The sequence below is a fragment of the Scyliorhinus canicula genome, chromosome 16 (genome assembly GCF_902713615.1).
Source record: "Scyliorhinus canicula chromosome 16, sScyCan1.1, whole genome shotgun sequence".
Taxonomy (NCBI): domain Eukaryota; kingdom Metazoa; phylum Chordata; class Chondrichthyes; order Carcharhiniformes; family Scyliorhinidae; genus Scyliorhinus; species Scyliorhinus canicula.
In genome coordinates this window covers 126,961,418-126,977,273 of record NC_052161.1, presented here as the reverse complement: position 1 = coordinate 126,977,273, position 15,856 = coordinate 126,961,418, and the positions used below count along the sequence as shown (strand labels likewise).

Below are 15,856 nucleotides of genomic sequence, written 5' to 3'. Positions count from 1 at the left end.
CTGACATGTATCTCTCACAGGGTCATTGGTACTGAGCAACGTGATTGTATTGATGCGCGTTGGGCAGATTAGTGCATCAGTGTTGTTTCCCTATGATACAGTACTTTCCTGTTTAAAACAATGTGACCAGGGATGTAGACCCCCTCTCCTGAAACCCAATGCAGGTAAAATCACCTCGTCTTATTTTAATAATGATGGATCTCTGTAAAGCAGCCATCATTGCACGCACAGTCTTTGCAATCACACTTACATGTACAGCAATTTCTGACACGTACTGACATTGCACACACGTCAGTTACACACACTACGCATTTCACGCATTTTACAGATGTTACTCACGATGTTGTGCACACTTCTGCAGGCATTGCTCACTCATACAGACGTGACACTCATAGGCACACAGGCAAATTTACAAAACATGCACAGAGAACAGAGAGACGCACATTACACAGAAATTCCCACCTATCGCGTGAACGTTACTTTCTGCCTTCCAAAGAGAGACTGATAGAAAGAGACAGACACACACACACATTCCATCTGTTCCCCTACTCAATAACAAATCTCGCTTTCTACCACCTCCCTGACATTTGCAGCTCTGAGATCGACTGTGTGGGTTCTGCTGGAATGTTCTGATCGTTATCTTGTACAGATTTTTAGTGACTATTATTTGACTTGCTGGACTGCCAGTCATTATGCTGCTCCATGATAAATCGACGGACAGCCAGTAACTCCCAGCATCTACTGGGGCAAGCCAAACCCTGCTTCTGAGGTAGCCATGTCAGACCTGCTCTTGGATCTCTGGTTTCCAAACCAATTGCAGCTATTCGCTGGTGTATCCACAGCTTGCAACATTCTCCTGATAGAGGGGATAGTTGGCCTCTCTTCTTGAACTACTGCAATCTAGGTGGTGAAGATGCTCCCACAGAGTTGCTAAGGGAGGAAAGTTCCAGAATCTTTTTTTTGTCCCCAATTAAGGGGCAATTTAGCGTGGCCAATCCACCTACCCTGCACATCTTTGGGTTGTGGGGGCGAAACCCACGCAGACACGGGGAGAATGTGCAAACGCCACACGGACAGTGACCCGGAGCCGGGATCGAACCCGAGTCCTCAGCGGCGTGAGGCAGCAGTGCTAGCCACTGCGCCACCATGCTGTCCAAAGTTCCACGGTTTTGACCCTGTGGGTGGTCTACTAAAGAGATCCCAGTAGCTATTTCTCTGCTATAGGCCTAGGGTTGCCTGTCCCCTCTGACAGTAGGCCAAGTTACCAGACCCCTCGAAAGACTCACCACAGAGGATTCGGACAGAAATTGACCTCAATAGGATCGAACGGACCTCTGACTTCCCAAAAAAGTTAAAAGGAACATTTCTAGCCATTGCTATTTCACCTGATTCAGCCAACACAGAACCAACGGCAGATATACCGGCATCATCAATCCAAACAGCAAATCATCCCGATCCTGAACACAACTCCACACAAAACTCTTTAATAAAATGATCATCAATAACTAATGATACATTTGATCAGTAAATCAGCCACAAGCAAGCAGCCTTTGGGTCAAAGGCTGTTTATAAACCATTAACGAGTCAAGGGACCTCTGAACGGTGAGGGTGTTGGCAGATCAATTATCACTTCAGATGTAATAGCAATCCCTGAACCCAGTCTCCCACCGTGGAGCGTGTGGGTGCTTTTACCCCTCTTTGCTGAATGCCGCTTTCTTTGCCCATCAGACAACAAGAGCACGGACCCTGTGAATGCTGGTCACCCCCTCCCCCACCCCACCCCTAGATCCCATCAATCCCCCACTCTTGGGGGGAAGAGACGGCCTGTCCCTTTATATCAGTGGGAATTTGTGTGTAATGTGTGTCTCTCTGTTCTCTGCGCATGTCATCAGAAGGCTGTGGACACTAACCAGGCCCCACCCCAGTTCCTTGTTGCGCGAGGCGGCTCTCATTGGGAGCAGAGTGGAGGGAACTATACCCCAGGCTGCCCTCTCATCCATTTCACACTTGCCATTTTATGTAGAATTACACAGAACAGAATTAGACCATCCAGCCCGTCGGATGCAGAGTTATTAATGGCAATCTGATACGTTTGTCCCTATTGTGGCCCATCACAATTTCAAAGACCTCTGTCATCCCTCATTAATATCCACTTTAGGTCCCCATTTCCCCCCATCCGCCAGCAGTGGGTAGGGGACTCGCCGTGCTGTACAAACAGAATGCAAACCCTGGTGGAGTTGCTTCTGGGTTTTGGGAGGGGTGGGGGCTGGGGGTGCGGGGGGGAGGTTTCCCATTCAAAACCACTCAATGCCACATTGAGGGACCTGGCATCAGGAAGGCAGGGACCCACTGAGAGCCTCCCTCCTCTGCCCTTGCTTCCAAATCCAATCCCCTGCAATCTCCATCGAATGGCGCCCATTCCACTGTCATTCACTTGACTTGTGGCCCTGGTCCCTCAGCAATTCTGGGCCCCTGGTCGGTGCATTACGGCCACTGGCACTGCTGATTGGTCGACAGCTCTCGGTGGGGGGGGGGGTGAGATTTCTAGACCACTATGTGCCCGTCTGGCAATTCAGTTGTTGGACTCAACATGGATCTCTTGTCAGCTCTCCGGCGGGTGAGGACCTCCCCTTCGCCCCTCACCTCCATTAAATACTGCCCCTCATTTCTAGTGAAAATAGCCCTACTCATTTCCATCTTTCCTGACAACCATGCCCTCTCAGTACTGGTATCATCCTTGTGAACCGTATTTGTATCTGCTCCAGTGCCTCTATATCTAGTTTGTTTTTCTTTCTGTCATGGGAAGAGGGGCAATTTAGCATGGCCAATCCACTTACCCTGCACATCTTTGGGTTGTGGGGGTGAAACCCACGCAGACACGGGGAGAATGTGCAAACTCCACACGGACAGTGACCCAGAGCCGGGATCGAACCTGGGACCTCGGCGCCGTGAGGCAGCATTGCTAACCACTGCGCCACCGTGCTGCCGTCACATTCTATTAGAGTGGCGGTCGGCATTGCCACCAGGGGTAGCGGCCTGGCTGTACGCCTTCTTGCGGCTGAAAAGATAAAGTATGAGTTAAGGGGCTCAGCAGAGGGGTCTGGGAAAAGTTGGGGGATGTTTGTGACCATGTTTGAGGAGCTGTTCATCACGGAGGTTGGGGGGGGGGGTGAAAAAGGAGAGAAAGTTGTACAAACTGTTTAGTTGATTATTGGGAAGTATATTTCCCGGGTTGTTTATGTGCTGTAACCTTTGTTGATGTTTGTGATAAAATCGATTTAAAATAAATAAATAAAGAGTCATCGTGTTGAGATTGAGGCTATTTGGCTGCGCCATTATGGTTCAATGTGCTGTTTGGTGAGGAGGGCTGTTTTCAGCCCAATTGATGTGAGCTGTTGTCCTGTTGCACTGATGTCCTCTCTCTTTCCCCCCCTTTCTCGCTGCAGTGGAACGATGTATGAGCTTGATGCAGTCCGGGACCCAGATGGTGAAGCTGAGAGGAGGCTCCAAGGGCCTGGTGCGCTTCTACTATCTGGATGAGCACAAGACCTGCATCAGGTGGCGACCGTCCAGGAAAAATGAGAAAGCCAAAAGTAAGTGAGGTCATCATCGCGCGACCTCCAGTTAAAGCAGAACCTTCCGGTCGCGCCGTGCCCCACCCCACCTTCAGGGATGGTTCAACACCAACAGCTTCCGTTTGTGTAGCACCCATCAAACACGTGGAACAACTGACAGCCAACAAATTCAGTTCTGAAGTTCGGTCATTGCTGACGTTTTGATGATCGTGGCACACAGCAAGATCACACACCATCACTAAATTATGAGCGGTTAATCACAAAGGGCTATTGAGGTTATAATCTGCATACATTTGGAACAGAGGCAGGAGAAAGCCTCCCATTTTTGGGGGTGGTGGGGCGGAATAAGCGTGCCTGGTGCCTGCGTTGGGCCGAGGAAATGACGTGAAAACGGTGGTCTGCAGTGTTTCGAGTCTATGCATTTCATAGGATCATGATGAGCAGACTGTCTAATTTACAGTTTAATTATTCACAGACAGACATTAAACAGGCGCATGTGATTTGTCCTTGGGTAGCATTTTATACTCCTGGCCAACAAAGTTGTGAAATGTAAAATACCTTTTGATATAAACTGGGCAAAATCCTTCTATAAAATTGAAATGAGAGGTGATGAAGCTGCAGTTTGTAGTTGGTTCATAGACAATGGGGCGTACGGAGCCATAGCAACTCAGGTGGAGCACTGCAACACTGTGAACAGGTACAGGCCCCTTATCTAAGGAAAGATAAACTGGCATTGGAGGCAGTCAAGAGACCAGGTTGATCCTGGGTAGGGAAGGATTTTCTTATGAGGAGAGGTTGAGTAGGTTGGTCATGTGCTCATAGGAGTTTAGAGAGGTGACCTTATTGAGACATCTAGGATTTTCGGGGAGGGGGGCTTGACAAGGTAGATGCTGAGAGGGTGTTTCCTCTTGTGGGAGAGTCTAGGAGCAGAGGGCAGAATCTCAAGAGTAAGAGGCCACCCATTTAAGACAAAGATGAGGAGGAATTCCTTCTCTCTGAGGGTAGTGAATCTGTGGAATTCTTTACCCACAAAGGGATATGGAGGCTGGGTCGTTAAGGGTGAGATGGAGAGATTTTTCATCAACAAGGGAGTCAAGGATTACGGGGATAAGGCAGGAAAGTGGAGTTGAGGATTACATCAGATCAACCACAATCTCATTGAATGGCGGAGCAGATTCGACGGACCGAATGGCCTCCTTCTGCTCCTGTGTCTTACGGCCATTTGTGGATGGCCCAAGGAATGCTCCATTGATCGGGTCACCCTGGGTGCCATGAGGTGATGGTAGACCTTCTCTATGAAGTATTGGAGTCTAACTGCTGTTAGCTGGGCAGCGCGAGAATATTGGTCCAGTTACGTTGAGTCCATGTCACTCTGGCCTGTGTCCTTGCGGGGGGAACCTGCAGGCGATGGCCATCCCATGCTGCTTTTAATCTTGTTGGGAGAGACTGTGGATTTCAGAGGTGTTGCAAGTTTGGCAATTTACTGCAGGGTACAGGGCACCTCTACGTGGAGCATAGAGCACAGAAACGTACCGTTGGTATAAGCCCCACGATCAGGTGGCCCGTTTTATTGAGGGTGAGTGAGCGATAATGTGTGGGGCTCCCCTTAACCTCTGCAAAAATAGCGCCGTGAAATCTTTCATGCCCACCTGAGACCAGTGAAAGAGTTTCAGTTTAATGTCACGCCCGAGAGACAGCACCGCCAACAGTGCAGCGCCCCCCTCAGGGGGGCACTGGAGCGTCAGTCTAACATTTTGTACTCCGGGGCGAGATTCTCTCGGCGGTGGGATCTTCCAGTCCTACCGAAACCCGAGGTGGGGGGGGGGGGGGGGGGGGGGGGGGGGGTGCGCACCAGGCTGCGCTGGAAGACCTCATCCCAAGTCTCTGGATTGGGACTTGAACCCACGACCATCCGATCAGAGGTGAGAGTGCAGCCCGATGAGCCACAGATTTCATCTGTGCGCCTGGCGAACGAGAGGAAATTCAATAATAAAAGCAGATGGAAATGAAGGGAAGAAGCATCACGAGAGATATTGCGGCAGCCGAGAATGTAAATTTGCGAGATTTTCATTCCAGAAAGGATTTGAAGGATGATTGTAATACATTCTTTAATTTATTTGTTTAAAAGTGCCCACCAGAAGGCCTCCTGTCAGTTTACTCACTGTTATTTGGTTAGCAGATGCAGTGACTACTCTGTGTAATCATTCTGCAGAACCATAATCTCCGGGTTTATCCTTCAACAGATTTAGTGGGAAAAAAAACCTGCTTATCACATCTGGGAGGTGCTCCAAATATGTCATTAAATAATGTGCTGAGAGAAAATTGAAAATTACATAACGAGCGATGGGAACAAAATCTCTCGCTCTCAGCATTTCAATTCAGCTGAGCAACAAGCACCTGCATTTATATAGCAGCCTGAACGTTATAAAATATTCCACAGTGCTTCACAAGGGGGGAAATCAGGCGAAACTTGACACCTGGCTGCATACAGAGATACTGCACTGGACCATCTAAAGCTTGGTTAAAGAGGTGGGTTTTAAATGGCGTGACAGGGTGGAGAGCATAAAGTAATGGCCAGGCCCGTGACTTATTGGGCCGGTTCTCCCTTTGTCTAGTTGGCTGCTCAGGAGCAGCAGTGGGTGAAGGAAACCCTGATTTGAAATCTGGCAACTGAGGTCCACCTGTTGGAAGTCTACCCCATCAAACCTTTCCTCCTTAAAATGTGACTTCCATGGGCAGCACGGTGGCACAGTGGTTAGCATTGCTGCCTACGGCGCTGAGGACCTGGGTTCGAATCCCGGCCCTGGGTCACTGCCCGTGTGGAGTTTGCACATTCTCCCCGTGTCTGCGTGGGTTTCACCCCCACAACCCAAAGATGTGCAGGATAGGTAGATTGGCTGCTCTAAATTGCCCCTTAATTGGAAAAAATAATTGGGTACTCTAAATTTATAAAAAAAAATAAAAAATGTGACTTCCACTTGTGGGGCATTGAAAAGCTGACAGACGTAAATCCAATATAGTCGCTCATAAAACTGATTGGAAATTGCGGAGAATCCTTTTTCTCCGGGAGTGTGAGAGTTCGTTGCCGCAAGGAATAGTTGAGGTGGATAGCAAAGATGCATTTAAGGGGAAACTAGAGAAACAGATGAGGGAGGAGGAAAGAGAAGGATTTTCTGACAATGTTTGAGATTAGGTGGGAGCAGGCCCATCTGGAGCATAAACTCCCACATTGACCAACTAAGCTTAAACAACCTAAAATAAGAACAGAAAATTCTGGAAAAACCCGGCTGGCCTGGTAGCCTCTACTGGAGGTGGAAACAGCGGCCAAATATTTTCCGCCCATTTCCACCAACGGGATCTTCCGGTCGCCTCGATGGCGCCCCCACCCCCCCAACTCCCCTCCCCCCCACCCAACCCCCACCACCCCACCCCCCACTCCCATCACAAAACACATCGCTGAGGGCGCGCAGGACGCCCTGCCGAGAGTTTACATTTGGAGTTGTTGTGACTCTTCTTCAGAGTTCTTCAGGTTTTCAGCATCCGTGGTATTTTGCCTTTATTTAAGCTAAATGACCCTGGTCTGTGCTGTAGATTCTATGCTGTAGACCTGAGGCAACTCCATCAAGGCTGTTTGCAATCTGGGAGGCATTTGCTTTGACTGAGGGGATTGTTGAGCAGGTGAAAAGAGATTGTCACAACGCAGAAGAGTAAAGCGTGCAATTTAGTGTGTCAGTGAAGAGGGACAACACTCGTCGTTAATGTGACACAGTCAGAGTTGGGATTATCTTACTAGCTGTCAACATGTGTCCTCGCGAGGCTGCAGCCAGAGCGTTGGGTTAAACACTGGCCCTTTAGCCTCAAAGACTAGAGGTTCAAATCTGACACAGGCTCACACAGGGATGGTAACTGGGTCGACTTGCATTCCAGAGGTCTGGATTAATTGTCCTTGGGGATGGGGATTCAAATCAATCTTGAAAACGGGAGGGGTGGAAAATCCCACCTGACATATCATTGTGGTTAGCACTGTTGCTTCCCAGCGCCAGGGACCCGGGCTCGATTCCCGGGTTGGGTTACTGTCTGTGCGGAGTCTGCACGTTCTCCCCATGTCTGCGTGCGTTTCCTCCGGGTGCTCTGGTTTCCTCCCACAAGTCCCGAAAGACGTGCTTGTTAGGTGAATTGGACATTCTGAATTCTCCCTCCATGTACCCAAACAGGCGCCGTAATGTGGCGACTAGGGGCTTTTCACAGTAACTTAATTGCAGTGTTAATGTAAGCCTACTTGTGACAATAAAGATTATTATTATCGCTGGCGAGGAGAAGCAGAGAGATCTGATGGACCGAGGGGCACTTGAAGCCGAGACTGAGGACAATAAGTCTTCTCCGATAATCCCTCTTCTTATTGTGACGAGTGAAAAATTATAGAAAATAAAAATTGCTCTGAAAATGAGATTTTAAAGAAAGGTAGGGAGCGTCCCAACACAGTCCTATCTCTTTCAAAGGGGTTTTCTCTGCAGCAGATACACAACTTCCAGGCCTCATCCCTTTGTGAACTGGCTGCGTAGATGCCAAAGATGCCCTGCTCTTCTACCATACCCAGGCTGCTATTGTCTCTGACTATGATGAGGAAAACTCTGGAAGAGTCAACAAGTTGTTGTCATGATATGAAAAGAAGCAACCAATGAACACTCAGAATAGGACACAACCAATGGGCAGCCAGGACACTCAGAGGCGGCATCGCCACAAGGGGGCATGACATAAACACTATAAAAGGGATGAGGCACTCACACCCGGTCTCTTTCCACAGACAGACATCTAGAGAGTTAGACAGGGTGTATCCACAGCATCACACCCCAGCGCGTGGCTTAGAGCAAGCTGGCACAGTTAGACTGAGTTACTGCAGTTAGATTAGCAGAGAGTCGGACTCACTTGAGAACTGTGTTAATAGTTCAATAAACGCGTTGAACTCATTTCAGAGTCTGGAGCATCCTTTAGTTAAGACTGCATCAAGTAGCAGCCTGTGTTATCCGAAGCAGCAGAACACAACAGTTGTGAGAATGGGAAAGAAGTTAATTGAAGTGGAGGTGCTGTGTTGATGCTCCTTGGAGCGACATTATAATTAAATATCCTACTTATCCAAGAACTGTTTGAAGTAACAACTTAATTTCTGATCAGCGCTTTGTGCTGTAGCCATGTTCCCTGATAGTCCCCTGGTACAAATATTGATCTTGATAATAAAGAGAATAGTTCAACATTAAACACCTACTGAGCAAACTAATTATACCTTCTCATTTAGAAACATTTGTCTTTCTGCTCTACCTGTTTATTCTCTCACTTGAAATCTCCTAAAAATGTAAAAAATAAGCGCAGGGATAGGCCTTAATACCCCTCAAGCCTGTTGCGCCATTCAGTAAAATCATGGCTGATCTCACCCCATCTCAATATCCCTTTGGTTAACTCTAGCTTGGTGTATGGGGCCATTTCTTATTGCCCATGAGTGGGTAGCAGTCAGATGCCTTGCTGGACTGATGCAGTCATTTGGTGCAGGCTCACCCACGGTGCTGGTAAGAACGGAGTGCCTAGGGCGGTACGGTGGCGCACTGTTTAGCACTGCTGCCTCGCGGTGCCGAGGTCCCAGGTTCGATCCTAGATTCGGGTCACTGTCCGTGTGGAGTTTGCACATTCTCCCCATGTCTGCATGGGTCTCACTCCCACAACCCAAAGATTTTTTTTAGATTTAAAAAAAATAAATTTAGATTATCCAATTATTTTTTCCAATTAAGGGGCAATTTAGCGTGGCCAATCCACCTAACCTGCACATCTTTGGGTTGTGGGGGTGAAACCCACGCAAACACGGGGAGAATGTGCAAACTCCACACAGACAGTGACCCAGAGCCGGGATCGAACCCGGGACCTCAGCGCCGTGAGGCAGCTATGCTAACCACTGTGCCACCGTGTTGCCCCCACAACCCAAAGATGTGCAGGGAGGTGAATTGGCCACACTAAATTGGCCCTTGAAGGGCAGAACACGGCGCAGTGGTTAGCACTGGGACTGCGGCGCTGAGTTCCCGGGTTCGATCCCGGCTCTGGGTCACTGTCTGTGTGGAGTTTGCACATTCTCCCCGTGGCTGCGTGGGTTTCGCCTCCACAACCCAAAGATATGCAGGGTAGGTGGATTGGCCACGCTAAATTGCCCCTTAATTGGTAATAAAACAATTGGGTACTCTAAAATTAAAAAAAAATTAAAAATAAATAAATTACCCCTAAATTGGGAAAAAAATGTAATTTAATTGAAAGGGTTCCTAGATTTTGACCAAGAAACAGCGATATAATTCCAAGTCAGGATTCTGTGTGAGGGCTTGCAGGTGGTGGTATTCCCATCATCCCTTGTCCTTTAAAATTTTTTTTAGAGTAGCCAATTATTTTTTTCCAATTAAGGGGCAATTTAGCATGGCCAATCCACCTAACCTGCACCTCTTTGGGTTGTGGGGGTGAAATCCACGCAGACACGGGGAGAATGTGCAAACTCCACACGGACCGTGACCCAGAGCCGGGATCGAACCTGGGACCTCAGCGCCGTGAGAACCGCTGCACCATCGTGCTGCCCTATCCCTTGTCCCTTTGAGTAGTATAGAAATCGTGAGTTTGCAAAGTGCTGTTAAAACATGCTGCAGTGGTGGGTGGTGAAGGGAGTGAATGTTTGAGGTAATGATCAAGCTGCCCAGCTTTGGATGGTATTGAGTTTCTTGAGTCTTGTTGGAGCTGCACTCCTCCAGGCAAGTGGAGAGTATTCCATCACCCTCCATTTTGTTTTAAGTTTGAATCTGCAACCGCCACGCGAGAGTCCCGACCGGCCATACCTCGATAGTTCCATGCCGTCGGGAACTCAGCCGGTCGGGAGCGGAGTGTCGCTGGGTGGGCCTCTGGCAATGCCCCCCCCCCCCCCCCAGCTGCGTGTAGTAATTCGCGGACGCGCGGATATTCAGGACCTGGAGAATCGCCGGACTGGCGCCAGTCCTGTTTCCGTCGGGAAAGTTGATTCTCCGCCCCCGCGCCAAACGCAATTTCGGGGGCGGGTGTGGGGGGTGGGGGGTGGCATGCGGAGAATCAAGCCCCTAGTCTCAGTTTAATGTGCAGATTCCCCAGGTACGCGAGGTGTGGGATCAATCTCCTTTGTCTCGGAGAACACGGCTGAGCGTCATTCAGTACTGGTCCCCATAGATGGAATGGCACTCGTGAGGGTCTCCCAGAGGATCAGAGGCCCCCAGGTGCAAGCCCTTTTGGCAGGGTGGTACCCTGGCAATGCTGGTGCCAGCCAGGCACTGGCAGCCTGGCAGTTCTCCCTGGCTGCCAGCCTGGCATTGCCATGGTGACCAGGTGCACTACCAGCTGGCAGGGGCACTGCCAGGGTGCATTGGGGGAGCTGGATACTCTATTACCCCCTGCTGCAATGAATGAGAATATTTCAAGAGACAATACCGTGGGCAGCACGGTAGCATGGTGGTTAGCACAAATGCTTCACAGCTCCAGGGTCCCAGGTTCAATTCCCGGCTGGGTCACTGTCTGTGTGGAGTCTGCACGTCTTCCCCGTGTGTGCGTGGGTTTCCTCCGGGTGCTCCGGTTTCCTCCCACAGTCCAAAGATGTGCGGGTTAGGTGGATTGGCCATGCTAAATTGCCCGTAGTGTCCTAAAAAGTAAGGTTAAGGGGGGGTTGTTGGGTTACGGGTATAGGGTGGATACGTGGGTTTGAATAGGGTTATCGTTGCTCGGCACAACATCGAGGGCCGAAGGGCCTGTTCTGTGCTGTACTGTTCTATGTTCTAATTATAAATGACAGAGTATGAAGAGTTGTGTAGTCACTGCAAATGAAAGATCATTTGGCTGGGGTGGGAACAATGTGGAGCCCCCGCTCTGGTTGGGGCTGTTGTGGGCCTGTCCCCTTCTGTAAATCACTTAAATCTGCACCATATTGTGGGAATATAGTCAGTAAAATAAATAAAACCAAAAAAACCGGATAGGCTCTAACTGGGGGGCAATCCTCAGTCTCAGTGAGGCCGGATGCCTCTGGAGAGTCTCCGGTGCAGACTCGATGGGCCAAATGGCCTCCTTCTGCACTGTAAATTCTATGATTCTAACTCTACCAATTCCCACACTTCCCCCTTCACCCCGCTTAGGCTCCACTCATCGGAAAGTGTGCACCAATCACACTTCTCATAATTGACACAATATGATTCGCTAGATCAGGGTAATCAACGAACGACACAGGCCATCATGTTCACATTTCACACTGCCCTGCAGGAAAAAGGCAGCAGCTAGGCACCAGACACCATCGAATCTGATGCCCCCAGCCTCCAAATCAACATTATTAAAGCGAGGTAGCTAATTTCCAAACTCAGTCAGGAACTCGCTTTCAATCTCTCACTTGAGGGAGACCCTGCCTGGGCCGCATTTCCGGGAGCCGTCAGGATAGATGGCAAACCATGCAGCAGGTTCTCAACGACACGGAGACGAGTCCTCACCAAGGAATGTGCTCTTTCGAGTGTCAGAACCCTTTCCTTTTCCTCCACCGCTCTCTTGAAAGTAGCTCACGATTCTTAAAAGTGAGCTCTGATAATGTGCATCACTGAGCCGGGGATCTTCAGCCAAGATAACATTCTGATCGATCGCGGCCATCATCCGGATTCACACTGCACCAGGGGCACTGCCAAGGTGAGAGCCTGTGGGGCAGCAACTGCGCCACAGCAGCTGGGCCCCAACCCTGCCGATTCCGACTGCCACAAACAAACCAGGACGCTCATATTTTGGGCACCATCAAACCGAAAAAATAGAGTCCGTTCTGGTGAGGATTAGAGGGATCATCCCTGACACTACAAACACTGGGAATGACCTGACTGTCTAAAGGCAGTCTGTATTTTCAGGCACCAATGGGGAGTGCCCTCCAAGACCGCATAAGTGTCAGTTCCTGCACTGAGGGGCTCCAATGAGCAGACTTCCTCAGTGCAGGAAGAGGTCAGAAAATGGCCACCTGATCTCGCGACCCCCCCCCCCCCCCATGCAATCCCTGGACATCCCCAACTCACCCGTAAGGGGGTCCAAGGGAACCCCGCACCCCACCTCATACAGGCAGAGCCCCTCTCGGCCCGATTCTTGGTATGGGCACAATGCCAGCCTGGCACCTTGGCACTGCCAGAGTGGCACCCAGGTGGCACTGCCAGGGTGTCCAGGTGGCCCCAGCGGTGACAAGGTGCCACCCTGCCCAGAGGCCGACTACCTGGGGGCCTACGATTACGTGGGATACCCCCTCCCTGAAGTGGCGTTCTGCCAAGTCCCCATTTGTGGTGTCCGGCTTTTGAGTTTTGTGAGTTTTGAAACTCACTTAACTCTGCGGGATTGGGTCCTGCCCATGGTGGGCGGGGTCCTGATTTGCCACGTCTCACGGGATCTGGTTAGATCCGCGAGGAGTAACGGCCGTCGGGAATCGTCCAGTCCCAATTCCGGCGGGACACGGCCGGTAGATCGCGTCTTTCATCTCAGCTCTACCTCGCAAAAAACACCAATCGGGAATTTCCAGGGACATGGCAGAAAAGACCAATTATGAAACCAGGATGACATCCTGGCTGAAAAGACAAGCGGGTCCGGAGCTCACGAAAACAGGACTGTTCCTGCGTTCACATCATGTGACCTCCCACCCCTCCCACCTCACACAACCACCTTCCCATGTCCTCCAGTAGATGCAGTGGCAGTTCCCAATTGGGTAAAAGTAGCAAACGCGAGGGCCCCACAGACTCGGCAGTCATACAGAAAAGCAAAATACTGCAGCTGCTGCAAATCTGAAATAAAACAGAAAATGCTGAAAATACTCAGCGGGCCTGAGCAGCAACTGGGGAGAAAGAAGCAGAGTTAACTTTTCAGGCCATGGACCTCTCCCTCAGGATTCTAACGAGATGAGACTGTTTTTGCTAGTGTTGGTTGGGAGATGGACGTTGGCCACGGCACTGCGAGAGAACTCTTCTTGTGATAACTTCGAAGGGATCATTGACAGCCACCTGAACCATGCAGATGAGGCTTCAGTTTGATGTCCCTTCTTAAGGCAGGCATCACTCTCTCTGCCCGCTCGGAGAAGGAGGTCAAGGAGCCAGCGATCTCAGAGTATAACTTACAGTGGATTTCTGGGTATTGTTCTTGTCTCTTGGGTCTAGATGTTGTGTGTTGAAGGCCGAGCTGTAATGGAGCACTGAGAGAGTGCTGTACCGTCTCAATCAACATCACCACAACAGATTGCCTGGTTATTATCGCATCACTGTTTTGGGATCTTGCTGTGTAGATTTGGTTGGCCCATTACAACAGTGACCACACTGCAAAAGTACCTCTTTGGCTGTGGAGTAGTTTGGTCTGTCCCGAGGTTAGAGTCACAGAATCACATAATGCAGAGAAGGCCCTTCGGCCCATCGAATCTGCACCGACAGAACTACCCTAAATCTACACGAGTCCCACTTTCCAGCACTTGGCCCATAGTCTTGATTGTTATAAATGCTCAACACGTCCCTTTTAAAGGTTGTAAGGTTCCCTGCCTCTACTCCCCTCCCAGGCACTGCACTCCACTGGTGAAAAATCCTCAAATCCCCTCAAAACCTCCTGTCCCTCACCTTAAAATTATGCCTCCTCCTTATTAGCCCTTGAACTAAGGGGAACAGCTACTTCCTATCCACCCTGCCCATACCGTTCATTATCTTAAACACCTCAATCAGTCCCCTCCCCGCCTCCTCTGCCCCAAAGAAAACAACCCGGGCCTGTCCGGCCTCCCTTCAGGGCCCAGATGCTCCAATGCTGGCCATATCCTGGTGAATCTACAGTGCAGTCACATCTATGCTATTGAAATGAAAGCGTTTTTGACCACATTCATCATTAAGGATATGTTGGGCAGCACGGTGGCCTAGTGGTTAGCACAACCGCCTCACGGCGCTGAGGTCCCAGGTTCGATCCCGGCTCTGGGTCACTGTCCGTGTGGAGTTTGCACGTTCTCCCCGTGTCTGCGTGGGTTTCGCCCCCACAACCCAAAAATGTGCAGAGTAGGTGGATTGGCCACGCTAAATTGCCCCTTAATTGGAAAAAATAATTGGGTAATCTAAATTTATAAAAAAAAAATAAAAAAAAAATTAAGGATATGTTTACATTCTAATCATACACAGTGCTGACCTTAAGTTTATTTAACAATTGTCAAGTTAAAGAGAATACCTGGTCAAATGATGTGTGTTACTGTTTCTGCGGACACTTTCCTTGGCCTGTCTCCTCTTCAACCCCTCCCATCTGCCTCTCACTTCATATTCACTCCCTTTCTCCTCTCTCCTCCCACTCTTCCCTTCCATTCTTCTTCCGGTTCCTTCACCTTATGCCTTCTTCAATACCCTTCATCCTCGAGGCGGCACGGTGGCGCAGTGGGTTAGCCCTGCTGCCTCACGGCGCCGAGGTCCCAGGTTCGATCCCGGCTCTGGGTTGCTGTCCGTGTGGAGTTTGCACATTCTCCCCGTGTCTGCGTGGGTTTCACCCCCACAACCCAAAGATGTGCAGGGTAGGTGGATTGGACACTCTAAATTGCCCCTTAATTGGAAAAAGAAATTGGGTACTCTAAATTATATATATTTATAAAAAAAATACCTTTCATCCTCCACCATCAATCTCCACTATCCCTCGCCCCCTCCTCTCTTATAACAGAATGTGGTCATCTCCACTACCTTCCCTCCCCTCTTCCTATCCCTCTCAATTCTCCTCCCCCCTTCCCTCTTCTCTGCTGTCACCATGCATCTCTCTGACCCCTCCCCTTCAACCTCTCTCCATCCTCATTTTTCTCCGCTGCGTCTCTCTTCTCCAACTCCTCTTTTCCTAATCCTTTCCTCTCCTTCCGCCTTCTCTCTTCCCTTTGTCTCTCCCTCCCATTCTTTCCCTTCCCATCGCACCCTCCCCCCACCTCCATTACAACATGACATCACAGCGGTGGGGGGAGGGGGGGAATTTTCAGCCTCATACCAATGAAGTGCTAACGAACTCAGTTGACAGCTCTCCAAGGCGGCTCTCTGTCTCTGAATGTGGTGTCGCTCGTTTTAAAGCTGAGAATGGATTGGTAGTGGGAACAACAGAGGACAATACTGTTCTTCACACTCCTTGAGTAATGGCATAATTACAAACATATTAGCCTGTAATTGTACTCCGAGTTACCAAGATTCAGTCTGGCTGGGTGTAATAAGGCTCTAATCAGTAACAATTGTTTACAGCATATTGAAGAGATA

The 15,856-nt window shown here is 49.7% G+C and overlaps 1 protein-coding gene across 10 annotated transcripts in view; it reads left to right on the top strand.

The window, feature by feature from the left end:
* Positions 1 to 15,856, top strand: part of plch2a (phospholipase C, eta 2a) — a 312,536-nt gene that overhangs the window by 130,616 nt on the left and 166,064 nt on the right. For all 10 annotated transcript variants that reach the window (XM_038822387.1, XM_038822389.1, XM_038822384.1 and 7 more), the window contains exon 2: positions 3,447 to 3,593. In XM_038822387.1, the coding sequence (XP_038678315.1) occupies positions 3,447 to 3,593 (147 nt within the window). The remainder of the gene's footprint in view (positions 1 to 3,446; positions 3,594 to 15,856) is intronic.